The sequence below is a fragment of the Physeter macrocephalus genome, chromosome 4, assembly GCF_002837175.3.
Source record: "Physeter macrocephalus isolate SW-GA chromosome 4, ASM283717v5, whole genome shotgun sequence".
Taxonomy (NCBI): Eukaryota; Metazoa; Chordata; class Mammalia; order Artiodactyla; family Physeteridae; genus Physeter; species Physeter macrocephalus.
The window spans coordinates 55,483,092-55,508,975 of NC_041217.1; the positions used below are offsets into that span (position 1 = coordinate 55,483,092).

The 25,884-nt window shown below is 36.6% G+C and overlaps 1 protein-coding gene across 1 annotated transcript in view; it reads right to left on the bottom strand.

The window, feature by feature from the left end:
* SDCCAG8 (SHH signaling and ciliogenesis regulator SDCCAG8) overlaps positions 1-25,884 on the bottom strand; it is a 268,791-nt gene that overhangs the window by 128,951 nt on the left and 113,956 nt on the right. The window contains 1 exon segment of the mRNA XM_007106891.4: positions 6,524-6,666. Coding sequence (XP_007106953.3) covers positions 6,524-6,666 — 143 coding nt within the window.

Genomic DNA, 25,884 nt, shown 5'->3' on the forward strand with positions numbered 1-25,884 from the left:
ATGGCTCACGGGCCCAGCCGCTCCACGGCATGTGGGACTTTCCCGGGCCGGGGCACAAACCTGTGTCCCCTGCATCGGCAGGCGGACTCTCAACCACTGCGCCACCAGGGAAGCCCAACTGACAGGTATTTATATCAGTGTATAAGGGAGCAGCTAACACTAGTCTCTATTATAAATTTACGTTACAGATTTTCTTGGTTGTCTTTTAGAAACAATCGCATTAATCCATTTTCCTACTAATTCACATAGAACTACAGCCTGATGGATAACTGTATAGGCTTTGCCAGCAAATTGCTGGGTTTCAAATACATACCAGCTGTGTGACCTTAGATGAATCGTTTTGCTTCGCTGTGCCTAGTTGCATCAACTGTAAAACAAGGAAATAACAGTCTGCATCTTACAGGGCTATTGGGAGGGATAAATGAAAAGCACTCAGCTCAGTTCCCAGAGCACAGCAGAGGTTCAGTAAATGATGGCCCCTTGCCTTTAGCTCCTACCTCTATTATTATTTTTTTAAAAGCTACTTCATGTGGCATGGTACCAGGCAGATCCTAAGATGAATATATTCTTAACCTCAGAGACTGATACTTGTATGTATTTAACTTACTCTCATGTATGCATGTGTACCTCCCAAATGCCATTTTTCCCTCTGGAATTTCCCATGAAACGTCCTTCATTTCCATTTTCCTATATCCAAATGCTACCAAGGATCGCTAAGAAATTACCTGTCCCTCTGTCCGTGTAATACTTTATCTGGAAACTCCCTTCTGGATCTTATCACTTATCTTACCAACCCTTTTTGTATTGTTTTTCTTCCCCACTAGCCTATTAGCTTCTGAAGGGCAGCATATGAAGCTATTTTATATTTATATCTCCCATCATTCCTAGCACAGTGTCTTGTAACAGGAAACGTTCCATGCAGAGTGAGCAAATACATGAACAGATATCTTTAAATGTACTTCGAAGTTTGTTATTGAAAAGAAAGAAGTTGTTTGACTACTACTAGCAAAGACATAACTGGGAAGAGAGTAGCCTTGCTTTTGTTTTCATGTATACTGGGCTATGTATGCTTAATGATCATGTTTATTAAGCACTGGTTTCAAACACTGTCAGAGGGGACATCTTTTAATTACAGAGACCTCTAGTTTAAAATCTTGTGTGTGTGTGTGTGTGTGTGTGTCTGAGGTTTTCAAGTGAGCATATTTAGGGGAGAGGCATACTACACTTTACCAACCCTACTTGAATTGTTAGAATGGTTATCATTTGATTCGGCTATGCTTAAACATGTATGTGCATACAAAGTTAAAAATGAAAAAAAAATTACAAAATCATAACATAGTATAATATGTACAACAAAAATTCCCAACAAAAATTTTCAATCTTATCTCCATGTCATATTTTGTACCCTGATATACCTGATAATACATATATATGTATATATGTATATATTTGTTTATTTATATATCAATACTGGGCTTTGAACAAATAGTTGTAAACTTGCAATATATTAACCATTCCTATAATAATGACTTATCAAGCTCCAACTCTTTGCAAAGGGCTGAGGAAGGTGCTCTGAAAAATAAAATATTAATAAGGCCTCTCCTCCCACTTGAGGAATAATGCATTATAGAAGGGAAGACTAGCAGGTACATAAAAACTTCAGAGTATGAATTTATTTTTTTCAGATTTTCATTTTTCCTGTTTTGAGGAATTTGTTCAGTAGTAGGAAGTGCCTTTAGCTCTAAGTAGGAAGGATGATTCAGAGGGAAACGTGCTCCCTCTGGTATGGGTCATCAGGGAGGACTACAGTGGAAAAATCAGGATTTCAGGGAGACCTGGAAAAGAAGGTAAGATTACAATAGGGCTAGAGAAGCTCAAAGGGGTATTCCGGGTGTAAAGAACAGTAAAAGGGGAGAAAAGTCCAAAAGTTGAAGGAGGGCTGCATCTGCTTAAATCACATGTTGGAAATCAGCATGTGAGAGGATGAAACTGGTAGCAATGAAATAAAACCAGAAGGTTGGGAGCCTATCAGGCAACCTTAAATGCTGAGGTCTGGACCTTCTACAACAGCATGGCACCAAGGAAGGTTTTGAGAGCAGGTAACAGAGTCAAGACAGTGCTTATGGATATCCACTTAGCAGTGGTTGGCACAAGAGAGTGGAAGGATGTTAGGAGAGTATTTTCATAGCCCTTATAAGAAGCTGGCAGAGCCTAAATTATGATGAATGTAAATGGTGGGTAGGAAGGACATTTCTATGAAATCTCTTTGAGCTTCAAACTAAGGAAACATTTTAAACACAGGATACTCCAAGCAATTTAAATACCTAATGTCCAGAAACAGGAATTTAATAATGCATTGTCTTAAATCATTGTTAGAATCATTGACTATCAGAGCTGGAAGGAAACTTGATGATCTAGTCTAACCTAATTTTATAGGTAAGTTATGTGGGTTCAAAAAATTAAGTAATTTGTCAAAAGTTGCAAAGGTAGTGAATGCCTGTGAGAAGATACTATAACTCAGTTTCCTTAACCCTAGGATACCTACCAACCGCCCCCCCACCTTAGTAAAGTGTGTGGTTTTAATTGTTACTTCACCAAAAGCATACTTTGAATCACTCTTTATTCTTTTCTTATACACTGAAGGTCCCATTTCAGTCTCTTTAGCTATTCTTCCACAGTACTTGAAAACATGGTCCTCTACATGCTTTCACCCACTCCTTCGGCTACAATATCTTTATGTAAAAGTATCCAGATCTAAACCTCTAGTCCTGATCTTTCTCCTCATGCTAGATCTACACTGGACATCTCCATCGGAGTTCCGAAATAAAACATATTCTTTCCTCTGCTACTCCTTTTACATTCCCTAGTTGAATTGATGGATCATCCAGTTAACACAGGCTAGAAACTTTGGAATCACCTTTAATTCTAGCCTCTCTCACCACTACCTTAAATGCCTCTTGAAGATACTTCTTCCTTACCATTTTACTGGCTCAGTCACAGCTGAGGACTACTACTGTACTTATATTCTAATTGGAGTCTCTGCCAATCATCTCTTCCACAACCAATATGTTTTCACAGTGCCTTTCAATTACCTTCTTTAAATACACATTGGATCCTAGCATAGTTCAAGCTCTCTTGACTTCTTACTTGAGTTAAACAGCCTCGCAACTGAGGAACTGTGAACGTTTTCTATAAAGGGCCAGAAAATAAATATTTTAGGCTTTGAGGACCATACTCAATTCTGCCATGGCAGTGCTATACATAATAAATAAAGGATAATCATGGCTTGTGTCCACTAAAATTTTACTTATGCATGTATAATTTTTATGTGTCATAAAACATTGTTTATCTTTTTTCCCCCCAACCCTTTAAAAATATAGAAAGCATTGATAGCTCATGGACCATAAAAAAACAGATGATGTGCCAGATTTGGCCTATGGGCTGTAGCTGCCACCTCTGTCCTAACTGGCCTTCTTGTCTCCTACAACAACTCTCCAAGTTCACTCCCCACACAGCTGTCTGAGTCAGGATCCCAACCCAAAAAGTTGGTCATGTTGGCAGCCCTGATTAAAGTACATCAAGAGTAACTCCAGAATATGGCCCACAAGACCCTCCTCTGGTTCCTCTCCCCTTTCCAGGTTTATCTCTTGCCAAACACCTAATGTGACTGTAGAGTTTATATTCCCTCCCATCTTTATGTCTTTGCATATATTGTTCCCTCTACCTGGGGTATTCACCCCACCTTTCTCCACTTTGAGGACTCCTATTCATGAACTCAGAAAGCTTTCCCTATCACCTTCAGCTGCAATGTAGAATAAGCCAGTTCTCCTTTATATGTGCTCCTGTGGCAATCTTCACTTCTCTAATTACACTGTTATCACACTCTACTATAATTGCATATATAGATCTGGCTCCTTAGTAGAGTGTGAACAACCTAAGGGTAGGAACTGAGTTTTTTTTTCTCTCTATGTCCAGGGCCATCCAGTGTACTTAAAAGATAGTAGGTGCTCAATAAATACTTGTTAAAAAAGTGAATGTTATATTTACTAATTGGGTCCTTCAATAAATGAATTTCTATTTTCCATTTTTAAGTCCAATTAGACAATAAAGGGAAATTCCAAAAAAGTGACAGGTTATTTTTCTTTCAGACTGGCCTATGGATTTCTACCCAAGTTTTAATTATCTTTGCCCTAGAATATTTGAATCCTTATTTTATCATTACTTTATATCATCTTTTTCATATTTAATTTTAAACTTTGTTTAGAATATGCCACTCAAAATATTTAAATTAAGACTAAATGAAGCACTACCTGTGTGGGATTTATTTATTTCAGCTGGTTTACACTGAAAAAGAAAGACGTGAAGTTTCCCAGTCACATACTTGAGTATATGAATCAATAAAGATGGTGAGGGGAAGCAAACTGTAAAAAACCCCAAATTATGTATCAGAAATATTTAGCCCAACAACCAAGTCACATTTTCAGTGCAAAAGAGAGATATACACAGTTCCTTCCATTTTTAATTGTCATCTTTAAATTTATGAATGTGGATTTTATAAAACATCAATATAGACTAAGTGTAAAATGCTTACAAAAGAGTACTACATTTAGAAAATAGGTAATTAAGTTTTATTTTCTATAAGACTAAGTTAAATTTTGGTAGACTTGTTGTAAATAAAGCTCAATAGAAAAAGCTTTCTATGGAACCATGCAAAACCGTTTTTCTTAAGAACAAAGGAATTAGTTACCACCAGTCCATTTTCAGCAGTTGCTGCATCTTAATATGCTTTACTTGCAAGAAATGGATCTTGTCAGACAGTACAAATTGATACTGCACAGGAAAGCTGTCTATGGACTTTGACTTCAGAAATTAACTCTCTGAATAAGAGAGAATCGCAAAGGGGACAAAACCAGCATTAACATTTATTTACTGAAGCTCAGCCACACTGAGACATTAAAAGCTGTCCTATTTCTGTGGGTTAGTGGTACTTAGCACACAAATGGTTGGTTCTCAATAGAAGTCTGACAGAGAAGAAGAACGATTAACTATCATGATCAAGCTAAATTCCAAAACTTCTAAGATTAAATAACCACAGGAACTATGTTAACATTACATTCTCAGTTCCACAATGACAATACTCTAAATGGGCATTAAAATAATGGTTACTATTCTGTAACATTAAGCAATTTTTTCTCATAAAAGTGTTTCATCTCTTGGGATTTTTCCAGATATCACACATGTATAAAAGATTTGCTTTCTTTCTTTCATTTTTTCCTTTCTCTCTTTCTCCTTCTTTCTTCTCTTTTTCTTTCATTGTTTAAAAAGGAAGTTGGCAAACCATTTGGAGCATTATCATAACAAAATGTTTTTAACCAAATTTGATTTTAACAGAACTAGAGGCATCTTAACACTAACCCAAAACTTTGGGAGGTTCACCAACCTCTAGAATATTTTTTTTCTCCAAATGCAGGCTGTTCAAGTGGTGCTTTTCTCCATCTGTTATCATACCGTGCTCAGAATTACATTGTCATATTTAATGTAAAAGGGATCAGTCCCCTTTCATAGTTTAAATTCAACATATTACTATGATTAGAAGACCAGTGTTTTTCTAATTTATCAATAAACCAAATTTTATAAACTTACATGTGTATTTAGACAAAGTTCTCTCTAAAAACTGAAAAACTCTAAGAATTGAACAAACCCAAAGCCTTGATCTGAAAATTGAAAAACTGTACTAAAACTCAAAGGGAAAAGAAACCCATTTATATGGTAATGTGACTTACCTACAATTTCAGTTTAAATTTTTCTCTGTGTATATTTATGTATGTGTGTGTGTGTGTGTTCTCAATACAGCAAATTGTCCAATGTTTACTACCAAAAATGTCTTACTGTAATTTAGGGCTGAGCTACATGTTTACTAAAGTTTTATGACAATGATGATCACATCACAATATCTCATGATGGAAGCAATGTAATCTGAAATCACGATAGTGTAAGCATGGTTATAGGAATGGTTTAAACACGAACAGTGCTAATCAATTTCATCTCTAAATTTTATACCTCCTTAGGACTCAGGTTGCTTATTTTGTATCAGTTCCATCTCAGTTTGCATATTAGAATGTCTTTTACTTTGTCTCTTTCACCACTGACAGTATCTGATTATTTTCCTAAATATACTCCTCAGATACTTCAGTTCAACATTTTTATTAGACACAGAATTGACAGGAGAGGCAGGTAGTGGTAGCAGAAATATGTCATTTTGCTTATATTGATAGAGAATCACCTAAATATTTGAGCATTGTAGATGAGAGGTTTTGTAATATATCAGTAATTCCCTGCCACACTTATCATTCACATGTTTGGGTGGTGTTTTGCTTACCACATCTCCACTTTTCTTAATATGCCTAAAAACTGTGTGTGAATTGAATGACTAAGACTTAACTCTAACAACTGTTTGGAAGCCTGTGGCAAAAATCAGTGGAATGAAATTGGTGCTGTGGTGCATAATGGGATTAGGCAGTACCTGGTGAGGTGCAGTTGGTGCTCAGATTTGCCCAGCAGTTCTGTCAGTTTCAGGCACTCCTCTCTGGCCTGGCTTGCCTTCTGCTGCCCCTGTTCCAAGCGCTGCTTGCTTTCACTCAGTTCTAAACTCAATTTCTCTATTTCCTTAGGTAGAGAGAAGAGGGAAGAAGCATCCTATAAAATATATGCACTTGAATTCAAAATTATCTCATTTTTCTTTTTTGCCATGAATTTTAATGTGATGAAAAATTATTAGAAAATCTAGGCTAGCTTCCATTTTATGACAAAGGGCATTAACACAGCCCAAACTGCACATTAGTGAGGATTTTTCAGATCGTAAGATTCAGTCTAATTTTAAAAATGAAATGATTAAATAAGAATAGTCAAAATGGATCATCTGCACTTTGAATCTAAGGCTCAGTCCCTTTGAAAAATAATACGAACTTAAAAAGTCACTATTTTTAAAACACAACATTTCTGTTTGTGAGATTGGATCAGACATGTGCAGTGATTTACATCAAATATGAGACTCTTTTTTTTTAAAAGATACATTTATGGTTTCATTTGGATGTTTTGAAAACCAAATTAGATCGTAAAATAATTTAAGATATCTTTAAGAAAAATGTGAGGTGTAAAAGAAGGCATCATTATGATGCACAATATTATTTGGAAAAAAATAATTTAGGAAAAAAATAAAGCATGAGAACCTTCAAGCGTTTTGAATGTATGACATTTCTGAGCTAAAATAATATTGCATTATAATTGCAACAAAAGCACTCTAAGATTAATAAACATCTAAAATATATGAAAATTTATGATAGTTTATTCTTTGGTCTCAGTATGAAATTATCCTTTTTTTACTGAAACTCAAATATTTCAAAGCAAAAATATGTTACATAGAACATAGTTTAAATAATTTATACATTAAAGTACAAATATTTATTTATTATGGAACATCCATAATTTAAAAAAAGAAAATAGAAAAGATAAATATTCAGACTACTTAAACAAGAAAAACAAAAAAGGGGAAAGTAAAGGGTCGAAACGTTTTCAAATTCAGCAGAAAGCAAGAAGCAATTTTAATACACAAAAATGCAATCCATTCTTGGAAAACAAAACAATGTCTAAGTAGAGATTTAAACTTGGTATTTAAGTACATTCTAATTTCCTCATGTCATTACTCAATATTCTGAACTATCTACAACTATATTTAATATATCAGGCAGGATAAACTAAATAATTTATTTTTCTACATTTATTACACTACAAATATTCAGTTTATCCCCATCAAAACTGTACATTACCAACAATATAATAAAACAACTTACTATAAGTTATTTATTTTTAAAAAAACCTAAGTAATAATGAGTATATTGCTTTCATTCAGAGTAGATTTTCTATATCTTTCAGATTAGGATACTAAGTGAAACTGATTTGTTTAAAATATTTTTAACCATTAAAGTTATATCAATATATTTCCATTCATAACTAAACATAATGAAAGAGATGGAAAAATATAATAGAAAAGTCTCCTAAGTTTTATCTAACATTTATGAAATTAACAAAAAAAGCAAAGAAATATAGAATTGGAATTATACATTAATTTTAAAATTTCAAAAATTCATTCATTAATTTTTTTACACAGTGCTATATGCAAGAATCTATACTAAACATTATGGTGGACTCAGAGAGTTTCCATCTCTACACTCAGGACTTAACAATTCAGTTGAGTAAATGAGACATAAACGCACAAAAAGACTATCAAAATACAAAGCATATAAAAAACAACAAATGAGATTTAGAGAAAATCTGTGCTTCAGTAGGCCAGATTAGGGATATACTAGCATGGGCAAGAAAAGTGGGAAAGAAGGTAAGGCCACAAAAACTCATGGAATGATAGATTAGACCAATTATGAAACATCTTGAATTCTAGATTTATAAAGCTGTATTTTTCTTATAGAGAATGAGGAAAAAATGGTTTAAACAGGTATGCAGTATGAGAGCAGAGCTTCAAAAAACTGGATCAATGTGTATGATCATTAAGATAGTAGAGACTGGCAGTAGGGAGACCACAAAAAGACAGGTGCAATACTCCAAACATGAGAAGCAGAGACACTTAAAACAGAAGTATAAAGAGAACACGATTAGTATACGTAAATAAAAGGAGAGCTATCAGGAGACAACAAAGAATTTTGAATTGAGAGGATACAAAAAAATGACAGAAATAGAAACTGTATAAAATTCCAAACTTTCTTCAAAAGAAAAGGTGCAAGGACTTCCCTGGTGGTGCAGTGGTTAGGAGTCTGCCTGCGAATGTAGTGGACACAGGTTCGAGCCCTGGTCCGGGGGGATCCCCACATGCCGCAGAGCAACTAAGCCCGTGCACCACAACTCCTGAGCCTGTGCTCTAGAGCCCACAAGCCACAACTACTGAGCCTGCGTGCCACAACTACTGAAGCCAGAGCATCTAGAGCCCGTGCTCCGCAACAAGAGAAGCCACTGCAATGAGAAGCCCGCGCACCACAACAAAGAGTAGCCCCCACTCTCTGCAATTAGAGAAAGCCCGCACACAGCAACAAAGATCCAATGCAGCCAAAAATAAAATAAATTTAATTAATTAAAATAAAAAAGAAAATGTGCAACAATTTTTAAAAGTACTTTCCAACAACAACAACGTATGTAACCTTACATTGGTAATTAGGTTTTAAGTATAAAGCAGCTGCTTTCTTAATCTCATGTAATAAAAAGTCAGAGGCCACACTGAAAGTCAGTCAAACATAGAGATAAAGAACATGGGCTCAAGCAAGAGTCAACACAAATCAGGGTTTCAGACACAGCTCTGGCACTTTCCAGCTCTGTGACCTTGGACAAGTGACACAACTCTTACCAGTTTCTTCAGTCTAAAATGGAAGTGATAACTCTAGCAAGCTCAAACTACTGTGAAGATAAAATGAGATGATGAGTACTTAGCAGAGTGCCTAGCATATAATAAGAGCTGAAAAAAAGACAGCTAGTATCATTACTACTGATTTTTCTCTGTCTTTCAAGAAGAGCAAAAATATAAGTAGAGGAAAAAGACCTGCCTAAGGATATATAGTTATCACTGAGGACTAAAGAGTTCTTGATTTAGTTCAATAAAATTTCCGGATAAAGTCCTATTTTGGAGAAAACTGAATAAAACTTTATTATAATTTCAAAATGCAAAAAGCATTTTTGCTAGGAAGATGGAAAATTACTGCCTGCTTCTGATTATCTGTGCCAGAGAAACAGCTTATTGGTGCAGATAATCAAAGTCAACAAATAATCTAACCAGCTGGACCAGGGCTCAACACTTACTCCCTGAGTCAGGAAAATCTGCCATGGCACCAACTCCAACAGTTAGAAGAGGAATCTCTTGCCAGAAATGCCATACTCCCACTGGCAGGGTAACCCTTTGCCTCACCCAACTAGGTCAAGGCTGCTTCCTTGGCTGTATGTAGTGGCTCAGGGATTAAAGACCAACAACAGTCGTAGGCCAATTGTACACTACTCTCAAAGTACACTATTAACCTGCAATGTACAATGCAGTTTGATATGGCCATCTTTTGGCTAACCAGGCAAAGACGAGTCCAGATAGCTTTACACTGTACCAAAAGATACACTTCAAGTCATGAATGTAACCACAGGAATAACTAAAAGTAGAAACTGTTAAAAGTGGCTACCTCAGGAGAATAGTACCAACGATGGGATATGGAGAAAGGGAGACTCATTACTGTTCATTTATAATCTGTAATGTACCAAATTTTCTTATTAATTACGGTAAACTTTGTTATAATTATTTATTAGATTTTCTTATCAAAGTAATGTGCCTAATTTAAGTCAGATAGTACACCCATCTCCAAGCCTAATCCTCAATGGCACACAGTATCCACCCCTGATATTTATCTTCATACTTTTAAGTAACAGACTTATAATGCTATCCCTTGATTTTGCTACATTAGACATCATCTACTGACTTCCTATATTTAAAAAGGTAGTGATTTAGCTCTCTTATACCACCCAATATACCTACCTTATCCTCCCATATAACAATTTTGGTTAAATCATTAGTCAGTAGTTCATTCACATTATAATGATTATAGAAATATTATTCACTACTGAGACAAGCATTATTCTGCTTAAATTAATTTTCTTGTAAAACATTTTATTATTTATGTAGAATTAATTGCTTGCTTTTTAATAGTTATTTTTCTAGGTAAGTAACATTTTTCCCCAAATGTTCAAACAGGTCACTCAAATACCCATCAATAAAATTTTTTCAAATAATGAAACATACCAGATAAATCATCAGTTCTGTTAAATTATTTTCCTAGATATATCCTTCTTGGTGACTTATGTCTGGCCTGGTTGATCTGTCTTGGGTTAAGCCTTACCCATGCTCCTATTAGAGTTTCCTATTTTCTGGGTTTTAAGTCATCCTGTTTTACAGTTTACTCCCTTTTTTGGTTGAAGTACATTCTCCAGGTAACTTTCACAAGAAAGGTTACATGAATAATACATTTTCAAAAGGTATCTGTATGCCTGAAAATGCTGTTATTCTATGCATACACTTGATAATTTGGCTAGGTATGAATATCTATGCTGAAATTAATTTTCATTCAGGATTTTTAAGGGATTACTCCACTGTCTTCAAGATTGTAATATTACAATTTAAAAGCCATATGCCATTCTGATTCTTAATACTTGGTCTATGATTTGCTTTTTTGTTTCTGAAAGCTTTTATAATAAATTTTTTCCCTGCAATTTTGAAATTTTACAATGTTAGACTTTGGGATGGGCCTTTTTTCATGCATTGTGCTGGGTTTTCAGTAGGCCCTTTCAATCTGGAGGTTTGTTTTCTTTAGTTTGAAGAAGTTTTCTTGTACTATTATTTTAAAATATTTTGATGCTATATATTTTAATAATTCCTCTTCCTGGAACTCCTGGACATTGTTTTTTGGCTCTGTTGAATTGATCATCTAATTTTCTTATATATTTTCTCTATTTGTTTTCTGATTCTAACTTCTGAGATAGTCCCTTGACTTCATGTTCCAATAATTCTATTGAATTTAAGAAAAAAATTTTAGCACAGTTTTCATTTCCATGAGCTATTTCTTTTTTTCATTGTTTTTATATAGCATGCTATTTTTACCTTATTAATATAATATTGTAGGTCTCCATTAAAATATTAAAGTATTTTAAATGTTCCCCTCTGCTAATATTGCCTTTTTTGCTATTTATGTGTTTTAGACACTCTATTATATGAGGCTTTCTTCAAATACACAGTGATACTTGGCTGTCTTTTCATATTTGAGAATGAAGTACTTAAGAAAAGTTTGGATGAAATGATTTTTGGGTTATGTAATAGTTTAGATTATTCTTCAGCAAATATTCACTTCTATCATCCTTCCACTGGGATTGGAATATGCTATCTCTCCCCAGTGACTTTGGGCTTAGCCATGTGATTTCACTTGGCCAATGGAATTTTCATGTCTATAATGAAAATAGAAGTCATAAATATGTTTATGTGGTTTGACTTTGTTTTTATATTCTGGTGATTCTCCATGAGAAAAGCATGCCTGGGATAGCTGCTGCCCCTTTTGCCTGGACCACACAATAAATACATGTGGATCACAACCAAACCCAAACGATAGCTAAGACAACCCACAACCTGAAGCAGAGCCACCCAGTCAAATGCAGCACAACAGATCAATCATATTCCAGCTGACCTGAAGACTGATGAACATGAGCATAAATGATTGCTATTGTAAGCCATGAGTTTCTTCAATATAAAATAATTGACAAACCACTCTAAAGGAACAAGGAGTGCTACAACTGTATATCATCTTATAATTTATTTCATTTTTGAAACAACTGCATGAAGCATATAGGGCAGGTATCCTTGTTTATACAAATAAGAAACTGAGGGTCAAAAACATTGAATGATTGTCCAAAGAAGTAAATCTAAGTCTTGAACCAGATGTACTGACATTGCCCCTCCATACCATACCATAAATTAGACAATAGCTTTCAATCTTTTTCTTTTCTTCTCTTTTTAACCAAGATCCATAGTAGCAAATCCATGTTACATCACAATTTAGAAACATGCACACTCTCCCACATATATGTATACATGTAACTATCATTTCATAAAACAATATTAATCCTCATTATATGTGAAGCTCAGACATTTCCTATTCCTTCTTATTTTATTCCACGTTTAAAAAAAAAAAAAACTTCTGGTTTCACCCCATAAAATCGATTTCATGATCCTACAATTTTAAAAGTAGGGAAGGAGTCAAGATGGTGGAGGAGTAGGAGGATGAGGGGTTCACCTCTCCCCACAGATGCATCAAGAAGCGGAATAAGTCTCACACAGCACTGGCTGAACACTAGCAGAGGACCTCAGACACCTAAAAGGACAAGAAAGACCCCTGTGTAACTGGGTAGGACAAAAGAAAAAAGAAGAGAAAAAGAAGAGGAGAGGAAGAGGGACAGCTCCCTTGGTGGGGGGAGCTGAAGGAGAGGAGAGGTTCTTGCATCTGGGGGAGCCCCCTCACTGGCGGGGAGATCAGTTGGGACAGAAGGGGAGCATCGGGGGCTATTAGAGGAGAGACAGCAACTGGTCAGTGGCAGGCAGGACAGAGTGAGACCTACACAGATGGTCTGTACCCCAGCCTGAGATGTGTGTCCGCTGGTGCAGATGGGGCCTGGAAGCTGGAATGTGGGGTTTGGAAAGCAAACCCAGGAAGAGGACTGCTGTAGGCTGCGAGGAGACAGCCTGAGGGAACAGGAGTGAGGCAATCCGCAACTGGAATGCTTGTGGAGAAAACCCTGACGGCCATAGAAGCTAAGCACCATTGCTGAGTGACACGCAAGAGGCGGGGCCGCCATTGCAGCCTCTCTCCCCACGCACCAGCACTAGGAAGGGCTCCTACCCACGGTCACCTGCGACACGAAGCACCCTGTCCCCCCGAGGTCATCTCTCTTGTGCACGTGGCCACAGGCTCCCCCACGCATCTGTCCCCAGCAGAGCTCCCCCGACCCAAGAGGCTGCAGCCTTCTCCTCCGCTCCCTGTCCGCACCACAGCAGGCACTCTCACGACCCTGGCCACTGCCGCCTCTGTTGCCCCTCTTTGCCGGGGCAGACTCGTGTGCTCCAGGACCGTCTCGGGAGCAGAACTCTATGGGGCTGGAACCACAGCCAGGCCCCAGGGCCTGCAACTAAGGAAGAAAAGCTGAAATCTCTCCTCCCCGCTGCACAAACCATGAATTGACACCGCCCCCACTGGCTTTGTAAACTCAGTGCCTACAGAACATCTGAACGGACATCCAGTGCTCCTGCAGCCATGACGGGTCTAGCTTTAGCAGCTGTAAACTTTGTGGGCACAAACACATGGGGGTTGGGCAAGGCCAGAGTCTGAGCTGCTCCCAGAGCATCCACAGCGGGTCCAGATTCATGACTACTGCAGTCCTGGGACCTGACTTCAGTGGATCTATGCTGGTGGCCTGGTGAAAACAACATCTGAGAGACACCAGGGCAAACTGCCGGCATACCCACAGTTAAGGCAGGGCCAAGAGCAGTGTCAACAACAGTGCAATCTGAGAGATCGCACAACAGGTGAAAGGCGACACAACAGAGCACAGCCACAGGTGAACAGGTCCAGAGAAGGAATACTCAGTGGCTTCCCTCCCAGTGAGAGTGCTCCAATCCTGCCTACCTCACACCGCAGATCAGAAACACAGCTAAGAAACAGATCTGGGGGCCTCTAGTCCAACAACTAGGGAGCAGACCCACGTCTGACAGGGCAGTGACAACCACAGAGCAAAGGGGAGGCCCTGCTCAATATCCAGTGCAAGCTCTGGTCACCACAACATCAGTCATACCTCCTGTAAAGGGGACAATGGCCAGCATACGCTGAGGAAAGAGGTGGCCGATATGTATATTAAAAATAATCCTCACAACAAAAAAGCTACTATATGCCAATAAAATGGACAACTTAGAAGAAATGGACAAATTCCTAGAAAGGTACAACCTTCCAAGACTGAACAAGGAAGAAATAGAAAATATGAACAGACTAATCACAACTACTGAAATTGAAACTGTGATAAAAAACTTCCAACGAACAAAAGTCCAGGACTAGATGGCTTCACAGGCAAATTCTGTCAAACATTTAGAGAAAAGTTAACACTTATCCTTCTCAAACTATTCCAAAAAATTGCAGAGGAATGAACACTCCCAAGCTCATTCTACAAGGCCACCATCACCCTCATATGAAAACTAGACAAGATATCACAGAAGAAGAAAATTACAGGCCAGTACCACTGCTGCACATAGACATAAACATCCTCAACAAAATACTAGCAAACCAAATCCGACAACACATTAAAAGGATCATACACCATGATCAAGTGGGATTTATCCCAGGGATGCAAGGATTCTTCAATATATGTAAATAAATCAATGTAATATACCACATTAACAAACTGAAGAATAAAAACCATATGATCATCTCAATAGATGCAGAAAAAGCTTTTGACAAAATTCAGCACACATTTATGATAAAAATTCTCCAGAAAGTGAGCATAGAGGAAACCTACTTAGACATAATAGAGGCCATATACGACAAACCCACAGCAAATACCATTCTCAATGGTGAAAAACTGAAAGCATTTCCTCTAAGATCAGGAACAAAACAAGGATGTCCACTCTCACCACTTTCATTCAACATAGTTTTGGAAGTCCTAGCCATGGCAATCAGTGAAGAAAGAGAAATAAAAGGAATCCCAATTAGAAAAGAAGTAAAACTGTCAGTGTCTGCAGACGACATGATACTATACATAGAAAATCCTAAAGATGCTACCAGAAAACTACTAGAGCTTGTCAATGAATTTGGTAAGGTTGCAGGATACAAAATGAATACACAGAAATCTCTTGCATTTCTATGCACTAACAATGAAAGATCAGAAAGAGAAATTAAGGAAACAATTGATAAAAATTCTCCAGAAAGTGAGCATAGAGGAAACCTACTTAGACATAATAGAGGCCATATACGACAAACCCACAGCAAATACCATTCTCAATGGTGAAAAACTGAAAGCATTTCCTCTAAGATCAGGAACAAAACAAGGATGTCCACTCTCACCACTTTCATTCAACATAGTTTTGGAAGTCCTAGCCATGGCAATCAGTGAAGAAAGAGAAATAAAAGGAATCCCAATTAGAAAAGAAGTAAAACTGTCAGTGTCTGCAGACGACATGATACTATACATAGAAAATCCTAAAGATGCTACCAGAAAACTACTAGAGCTTGTCAATGAATTTGGTAAGGTTGCAGGATACAAAATGAATACACAGAAATCTCTTGCATTTCTATGCACTAACAATGAAAGATCAGAAAGAGAAATTAAGGAAACAATCCCATTTACTATCACATCAAAAAGAATAAGATAGCTAGGAATAAACCTACTTAAGGAGGCAAAAGACTCCGAAAACTATAAGATACTGATGAACGAAATCACAGATGACACAAACAGATGGAGAGCTATACCATGTTCTTGGATTGGGAGAATCAACATTGTCAAAATGACTATACTACCCAAAGTAATCTACAGATTCAATGCAATCCCTATCAAATTACCAATAGCATTTTTCACAAAAGTAGAACAAAAAACTTTACAATTTGTATGGAAACACAAAAGACCCTGAATAGCCAAAGCAATCTTGAGAAAGAAAAATGGAACTGGAGGAATCAGGCTCCCTGACTTCAGATTATACTACAAAGCTACAGTCATAAAAATAGTACGGTACTGGCACAAAAACAGAAATATAGATCAATGGAACAGGACAGAAAGCCCAAGAGATAAACTCTCACACCTATGGTCACCTAATCTATGACAAAGGAGGCAAGAATGTACAATGGAGAAAAGACAGTCTCTTCAATAAGTGGTGCTGGTAAAACTTGACAACTACATGTAAAAGAATGAAATTAGAACACTACCTAGCACCATACACAAAAATAAACTCAAAATGAATTAAAGACCTAATGTAAGACTGGATACTATAAAACTCTTAGAGGAAATCATAGGCAGAACACTCTCTGATATAAATCACAGAAAGATCTTTTTTGATCCACTTCCAAGAGTAATGAAAATAAAAACAAAAATAAAGCAATGGAACCTAATTAAACTTAAAAGCTTTTGCACAGCAAAGGAAACCATAAACAAAATGAAAAGACAGCCCACAGAATGGGAGAAAATATTTGCAAATGAAGTGACTGACAAGAGATTAACCTCCAAAATATGCAAACAGCTCATGCAGCTCAATATCAAAAATAATAATAATAAAGCCAAACAACCCAATCAAAATATGGGCAGAAGATCTAAATAGACATTTCTTGAAAGAAGACATACAGATGGCCAAAAAGTACTTGAAAAGATGCTCAAGATCACAAATTATTAGAGAAATGCAAATCAGAACTACAATGAGATATTACCTCACACTGGTCAGAATAGCCATCATCAAAAAATCTACAAACAATAAATGCTGGAGAGGGTCTGGAGAAAAGGGAACCCTCATGCACTGTTGGTGGGAATGTAAATTGGTACAGCCACTATGGAGAACAGTATGGAGGTTCCTTAAAAAAATAAAAATAGAGCTACCAAATGATCTAGCAATCCCATTCCTGGGCATAAATCCAGAGAAAACTGTAAATTCAAAAGGATACATGCACGCTAATGTTCACTGCAGCACTATTTACAATAGCCAGGACATGGAAGCAACCTAAATGTCCATCGACAGAGGAATGGAAAAAGAAGATGCAGTATATATATACAATGGAATATTACTCAGCCATAAAAAAGAATGAAATAACGCCATTTGTAGTGACATGGATGGACCTGGAGACTGTCATACTGAATGAAGTAAGTCAGACAGACAAATATCATATGATATCGCTTATATGTGGAATCTAAAAAAAGGGTACAAATGAACTTATCTACAAAACAAAATTAGAGTTACAGATGTAGAAAACAAACTTATGCTTACCAGTGGAGGGACAAATTGGGAGACTGGGATTGACATCTACACACTACTATATATAAAACAGATCTACAAAACAAAATTAGAGTTACAGATGTAGAAAACAAACTTATGCTTACCAGTGGAGGGACAAATTGGGAGACTGGGATTGACATCTACACACTACTATATATAAAACAGAAAACTAATAAGGACCTACTGTAGAGCCTGGAAACTCTACTCAACACTCTGTAATGTCCTATATGGGAAAAGAATCTAAAAAAGAGTGGATATATGTATACGTATAACTGATTCACTTTGCTGTACCCCTGAAACTAACACAACATTGTAAATCAACTATACTCTAAAAGAAAAAAAAAAAAAAGAAATAGAGTCACAGATGTAGAAAACAAACTAATGGTTACCAAGGTGGAAGGGGGGAGGGATAAATTGGGAGATTGGGATTGACATATACACACTACTATATATAAAATAGGTAACTAATAAGAACCTACTGTAGAGCACAGAGAACTCTACTCAGTACACTGTAATATCCTATATGGGAAAAGAATCTAACTGGATATATGTATAGGTATAACTGATTCACTTTGCTGTACAGCAGAAACTAACACAACACTGTAAATCAACTATACCCCAATAAAAATTAATTTAAAAATATAAAAAATAAAAGTAGGGTATATTTCTGATTATAAACTATATATATATACTTTTTTTTACATCTTTTTAAATAGGATTTTTTTTGAGAAGTTTCAGGTTTACAAAACAATTGAGCAGAAAGTTCAGAAATTTCCCATAAATCCATCTCTCCCTCCCACATAAAGTTTCCCATTAATAACATTTTGCTTTAGTGTGATACATTTATTACAATTGATAAAGCAATATTGATACATTAGTATTAACTAAAGCCCATAGTTTCTATGAAAGTTCACTTTTTGTATTTCTTTGACTTTTGACAAATGCATACTGCGATGTATCCATCATTACAGCATTATATAGAATAGTTTCAGTGCCCTACAAATCATCTGTTCTTCAACCCTTCTTCCTTTCCCTTAACCCCCTGGCAACCACTGGTCTTTTACTGTCTCTATAGTTTTGCCTTTTTCCAGAATGTCATATAGTTGGAATCATACTGTAACATAGTCTTTTCAGACTGCCTCCTTTCATTTGGCAATACACATTTAAGTTTTCTCTGTGTCTTTTTGTATCTTGATAGCTCATTTCTTTTTATCTCTGAATAATATTTTATTGTATGGATGTAATATAGTTTGTTTAACCATTTACCTACATCTTGGTAGCTTCCAATTTTAAGGCAATAATAAATAAATCTGTTTGTGTGGACATAAGTTTACAGCTTATTTGGATGAATACCTAGGACTACAGTTCCCAGTTTGTATGGTAAGACTATGTTTAGCTCTATAAGAAATTGCCGCACTGTTTTCTAAAGTGGTTGTAACATTTTGCATTCCCACCACTAGTGGGTGAGAGTTCCTATTGCTCTACAATCTGGCTAGCATTTGATGTTCTTAATGTTTTGGATTTTATCAGAAATGTATTTTGCAATTTTTTTCTCCAGTCTGTGATTTGTCTTTAATTCTCTTGATAGTATCATTTGCAGAGTAAAAGAAAAACTACATATTTTATATAAATTAAATAGAATGAAATAAAGAATTTCATTAAGAGAAGTTCTATTATATACTTCTCCTGATTTCCTGAGGAAAAAAATCGTAAGAAATGAATGCAAAACCCATTTAAAAAATTTTATGTCATCTTAATCCTGAAGGATAACCTTACTTGGAAAGAAAAGGTAGCATATAGGAACTATTTTAATCCAATGGTAGTGATTTATCCCTGCTACTAAACATTATGTGACTTAAAATCATTTAATAATCATTAATACAGGGTAATTTATTTGTATACATAAGAAGAAAATGAGGAGAAAAGAAAAAAATGCTACAGAACAGTAGGAAGACTGGAACCCTTCCTTGCATAGTGAGAAAGAAGAACCTGTGGTTTTGAAGCTGAGAAAATTTGACAATATGAATTTATCACTCAGAACCCAATGGATGAATTCATAGAATATATTTAGAAAAGTAAAGTGGCATATGATATTGAAAAATAAAACATAACAAGCTATCACTTGGGAGGTAAACAATAGTTTCTATCAAGTTCTGTGTGGATAAAAAATATGTACTCATTAGAAATTGAGTATTCACCCACTGACACTTTTATTAACTCCTAGATATTAAGAATGATTTTATCAAATCATTAATAAGGTTTTGTCTGGAGCTACACTAGCTACCTGTGGCTATTTAAATTTAATTTAATTAAAATAGAGAATGTAGTTGCTCAGTTGCATTAATCACAGAAGTGCTCAACAGCCACATATGGATCATGGCTGCCATATCAGACAGTGCAGGTGTAAAATATCTCATCATCACAGAAAATTCTACTAGATAACACTGGTCTAGAATATAGCCAAATTTATTTCTAAGACTCACTCTCCAAACTAGACTCTTGGAAAACCAGCCTAGGTAACTAAAAAGATATTATTAGTAGTAAGAAAGTCATTTTAGAAATGGACAAAATGGCTGTCCTCTTTACTGTAGTAGATGTAGAAGTGTAAGCAGCTCCTTTGCCCCTTTTCTGTTTGTTCATTCCTGTTTTCCTCCAGTCTTGATCATAAAGACGATATTACCAGGCAACATTTAATCTAGTTCCTGATTTCTGCTTTACTGAATGTACACAATGCCTTGCCTAATCTATTGATTCCTTTCCTGGATTAGAAGGAGTAAGAATGAAGAATTAAGTAGTTAAAGAATGATTGACTCTCTACCCCTAGCTTCCCTTTAGTAAATTTGCAAGTGGACCCCACAGGTGCAGCTGGACCATGTGGGCAAGACAGCCTCCAACTGCAGGTGGACCATGTGAGAAAGACAGCATCCCAAGGAAGATCAGGAGAACTCAGCAGGTCTGCATGCAACGGAAAGATGATGAAGAATCTGACTTCCTGCCTTAATGATTACGATTGTTTCCCCTTTTTCCTTTTAAATATTGTCATGGCTGAGCAGAATCTTCAGAGTTGGTCTCTAGACACAAGTCCACCTTCTCCCCAGATCGCTACCTTTTCTGAATGAAGCACCTTTACTTTCTATTGACACTTGCCCCTCGATTATTGGCTTTTGAGTGGCAAGCAGCCAAACTTGAGTTCGGTAACAGAAGGTTGCTGTTATCATGGTTATCACTGTTGAGGGCACACAACATTGATTTAATATGTTTTTACTTCAGGCCTAACAGTACCACTGATACCAGCTATCATTTTTGAGTGCTTACCATGTGTCAGGTGCTGTATTAAAATTTTGTACTTTTAAATTTTGTATTTTTAATCTCATTTTGTGTTCATGACAATCTTTTAAAAGTAAATATCCTATCCTTGTTTTACAGATGAGAAAACAGACACAGACATTTAGTGACTTATACAAAATTATATGGTGGCAGAGATGAGATTCAAAATGGGATTAGTCTGATTTCAAGTCCTATAATCTTTTCACTATACAGTATATTGTCTCCCTACACAAACCGTCTGGATGTAACAGAAGATGAAGAAAAAAATGACACAATGTGCTTTCTAAAACCTCTTGGCCTGCAATTTGGCATGGGTAGAAGACACAGACAGACACTGGGAGAAGATTAACTCAGATGGCTGGGATCAAACGTCACACTAGCAAACACAAGGCTCTCAATTTGCAAAGCGCTGGCCAAGATTCACTTTGAAGAAGCATTTCCCCATGAGACTTTAGGGGTAGCCTTGAGGAAGTGGAGTTTGGATAGGCTTAGCCTCAGGTCCCAAAGTTTACATCACATATATTCCACACAGCATGAAAGTCAATGTGGCGCTTGACCTTTTAGCCTCCCCAATACAGTATGTAACATTTTGGTGAAACTTTTCAGTTTTTGGTTACTAAATCAATTCTTACTCTAAGCAAATATTATTTAAATAATTTTAACAAAAGGTTTTTTTCTTTCCATAATGATAAGAGAAGTGGTATCAACTGATCACATACTCAGAAGCACTTCCTTAGAGCTACAGTAGCTCTCAAAACAAGTTTTCAAAACAGATGACATGGGTCTATGGCAGAAGAAGAAGTGCCTTTCTAAAAGTATGTATCTAAAGAAGAGAAGAATTTAAGACACCTGATACAAAGCTGATTCTGTTACATTGTGACAATACAGCAGCCTTTTTGGTTAAACCAAGCTTACATTGCTGTTCTGTGATGCCAGAAAATTCATGGGCAAAAATAAGAATCATTGCAGCTCTGTGGTCAGTATACAAAAAAGAGCTGAGGTGAAAGCACTACTTTTTTGGGCTGGTTTAATAAATGCTTTATGCTTGCTAGGAGTAGAGAAAGCGCTTGCTTTGCACTCTCATCACAGACAAAATATCAGGCCACTCATAAAGTCTATAATTTTTTTTTTCTTTAAAATACTGAGGTGTTGGACTTCCCTGGTGGTGCAGTGGTTGAGATCCATCTGCCAATGCAGGGGACACAGGTTCGAGCCCTGGTCCAGGAAGATCCCACAGGCCACGTAGCAACTAAGCCTGTGTACCACACCTACTGAGCCTGCACTCTAGAGCCCACGAGCCACAACTACTGAGCCTGCAGACCACAACTACTGAAGCCCGTGCACCTAGAACCCATGCTCCTCAACAAGAGAAGCCACCACAATGAGAAGCCCAAACACCACAACGAGTAGCCCCTGTTTGCCGTAACTAGAGAAAGCCCACGTGCAGCAAAATGAAGACCCAATGCAGCCAAAAATAAATAAATAAATTTATTAAAAAAAAAAAACCTGAGGGTTTTTTTTTGTCCCCAATTCTACTATGTTCTTTCAGTGTTCTAAAATGGTGCAGTATTAACAACATTCAAATCATCATATGCTTATACATTCACACTGTAAACACCATGGAGAGAGAGATCTTGGCCTTTTATGTCTGCTGATGTTAAGAGTTTAGGTATTGTTGGAAATACAAAGGAGAATTAAGATGATTCTGGATGAGGTAAAATCTGAAATAAGATGTAACTGTTGGAAAGCCATAAAAAAGAGGTGATAAATTTTTCAAATGATGCATTGCAAAAAAGTTGTTAGGTTGCTACGAACATGACTAAGAGCTAGTTGCAGGTCACAGATCAAAATGCATAAAAAAGACCCCAAACTGTGGGTAAAAAAGAAGTGAAGTTAAAGAACACAAAGTTGAAGTAAATGGAAGATTCTTAAATTTATAAAGGAAGACAGAAGATTCTTTAAATTTATATAAATCTGCTAATTGCTGACCATACCACATGGTCAGCATCTATCAGTGATGAGGAGTTAAAATGGTCTGAGAATAAATTCTGCATTGGTTCAATACCAGAAAATGTATCAAGAGATGCACTAAAAATGATAGCCATCTATCATGATGATAAGAAAGAATCTACCACTTCAGAGTTATACCTGCCACCTACCCAGGTTGAATTCTTCATCTTCTACCTGGAAGCTCCCCTGTTTCTGCTCTATAGTTTTATGTCAAGGGCCCTCATTGGATGCAATCTCACATTGCCCTGCTGTGTGGTACATTTCATCCTTGTCTTCATTCATTATGATCACAGAATCAGATGGCTGAGAGTTAACATTACTGCAACAGGAATATATGATGGAGTTGCAATGTCTAACAGCAAGAAAGAAATGGAAGAAGTGTAAATGACTCTGAATACCATTCAACTCAGTAAGTGGACATCTTGGAATGAATATGAAGAGTGAGACATGAATCTATTGAGCCCTTCATCAGTCAAAGTGTATGTGTACCTCTCACAGTATGAGCATCCCACCATACTAAGTATAATTTCATATACCAAATATATATTTCATACACATGAGCTCTCAAACACAAGCTAACTTGTTTATATCTGGTCCCTGTCTGAATAAACAGTAATCTGTCCCAACCATAAAAGTAAAATGATATGAATTAAAGTTTTTGAGGGAATTCCCTGGTGGTCCAGTGGTTAGGATGCCTGCCGCACTCTCACTGCTGAGGGCCCTGGTTCAATCCCTGGTCAGGGAACTAAGATCCCGCAAGACCTACTGGTGCAGCCAAAAAAAAAAAAAAAAGAAGTTTTTGAGAAACAGTATGAATGTCTCCAGTGTAGTAGGAATATATGGCTCAACACATATAAAATCAATACATACAAATCCATGTAGACTATATAAATTATAAGTGATTTAAAAGATTTTAGAGGGCTTCCCTGGTGGCGCAGTGGTTGCGCGTCCGCCTGCCGATGCAGGGGAACCGGGTTCGCGCCCCGGTCTGGGAGGATCCCACATGCCGCGGAGCGGCTGGGCCCGTGAGCCATGGCCGCTGGGCCTGTGCGTCCGGAGCCTGTGCTCCGCAACGGGAGAGGCCACAGCAGAGGGAGGCCCGCATACCACAAAAAAAAAAAAAAAAAAAAAGATTTTAGAAAGTAATTTTGACCTTTACTTTTCAAATTAAATTTAGAGCATAACCCGCTCCTGAAATGTCATGACACTATAGTGAAATATGCTGAGTTTATTTTAGTAGTAGAATTTATTTCAATGGGCTCACAGATAATTTTAGCTCTTTATTTATAAACATTTTAGAGGTTGAATGGGTCGGTTGTACTTTACTATATTTAATAGGAGGAATTAATTGCTTTTGCTATCATTAGTAAAGACCTTGGGATTTGTCCCTGGAAATATCAAGGGTCTGCTGTAACTTCAAAGACTTGAAAACAGCTTCTGAACACTGTCTCCTACCCTCCCCCCACTCCCAGTTGCAAGTTGACTGAATCAGTAATACCTGACTACTGGACAACTACAAAGCTTAATGCGTCTGTAAGTAAAAACTTCCTAGGAATGGTTGCTTGATTGCTTACAAACCCACCTAACTGAATTATCATCCAAGAGAATATTTCTATGTTTTATTCACAGCAGTACCATGAGAGCTGTGTTAATGGAGTTAATAAACTCAAAACATGTTAGATCTTTGGAAGTTTCTTGTTTTACAAAGCTGGTAATCCTATGGCATCTATACTACTGCACATATCTTAAAATGTTGCATGGGGACATTTAAACAGTCCTGTAATGTTTTTTGTGGAGAGAATATAACTGAAAAGACTAATGCAGGTCTAAATTCCTGTGTACGTATGAAGGAAATCCTTTAATATGCTGTAACCACCCATGTTATAACTTTTAAAACAAAGAAAGGCTCAAAAAATAACTTTGGCTTCTTATTTTCTAGAAGGAAATTTATGTCACCAGTGTATGTAACATTCCAATTTAATAAAAGGAGAAACCATTTTACATTTAAAATGTTAAAATATAAAACTGACTTTATGGGAATGTAAATTGCTGCAACCACTATGGAAAATGGTATGGAGAGTCCTCAAAAGATTAAAAATAGAACTACCCTACAATTGAGCAATTTCTCATCTGGATATTTATCTAAAGGTAATGAAATTACTATCTTGAAAAGATATCTGCACTCTCATGTTCATTGTAGAATTATTTACAACAGCCAAGACACAGAAACAACCTAAGAATCCATTGACAGATAAATGGATAAAGAAAATGTGGTAAACACACATACACACACACACACATACACACACACAATGGAACATTATGCAGCCATATAAAAGGAAATCCTGCCATTTGTGACAATATGGATGGACCTGAGGGCATTATCCTAAGTAAAATAAGTAAGACAGAGAGAGACAAATACTGTATGATCTCACTTATATGTGGAATCTGAAAAAAAAAAAAACTCATAGACACAGAGAAAAGACTGGTTGTTGCCAGAGGTGGGGAATGTGGGGGTGGGCAAAATGGGTGAGGGTGGTCAAAAGGTAAAAACTTCCAGTTATAAGATAAATAAGACATTAGTAAAAAAAAAAAAAACTATGACTCCTTCCATTCTTTCCTGAGAATTGGGGCCATGGTCCTTTGGCTGAGGGGCAGGAGAGGGTGGTCAGGGAAGATAACCCCACTGTTTCTGAGATAAGAGTCACCAATGCAAAGAAGTCTTTGACTTGCATTTCCTAACAAATTAATACAATTTTTTTAATAGTAGTAATTCATGTTCAAAACATGTTAGACCTAACTCTAACCCAAGCCTTTTGAAGACACTTCAAAAGTATTTTGCTAGCTACACTAAGTACATTCAAAAGAAAAATAAACCTGGAGTTGTTCCTCTCAAAATGAACTGTATTAAAAAACCAGAAGTTCTCTTTTCTGATGGGGCATCTTTATGT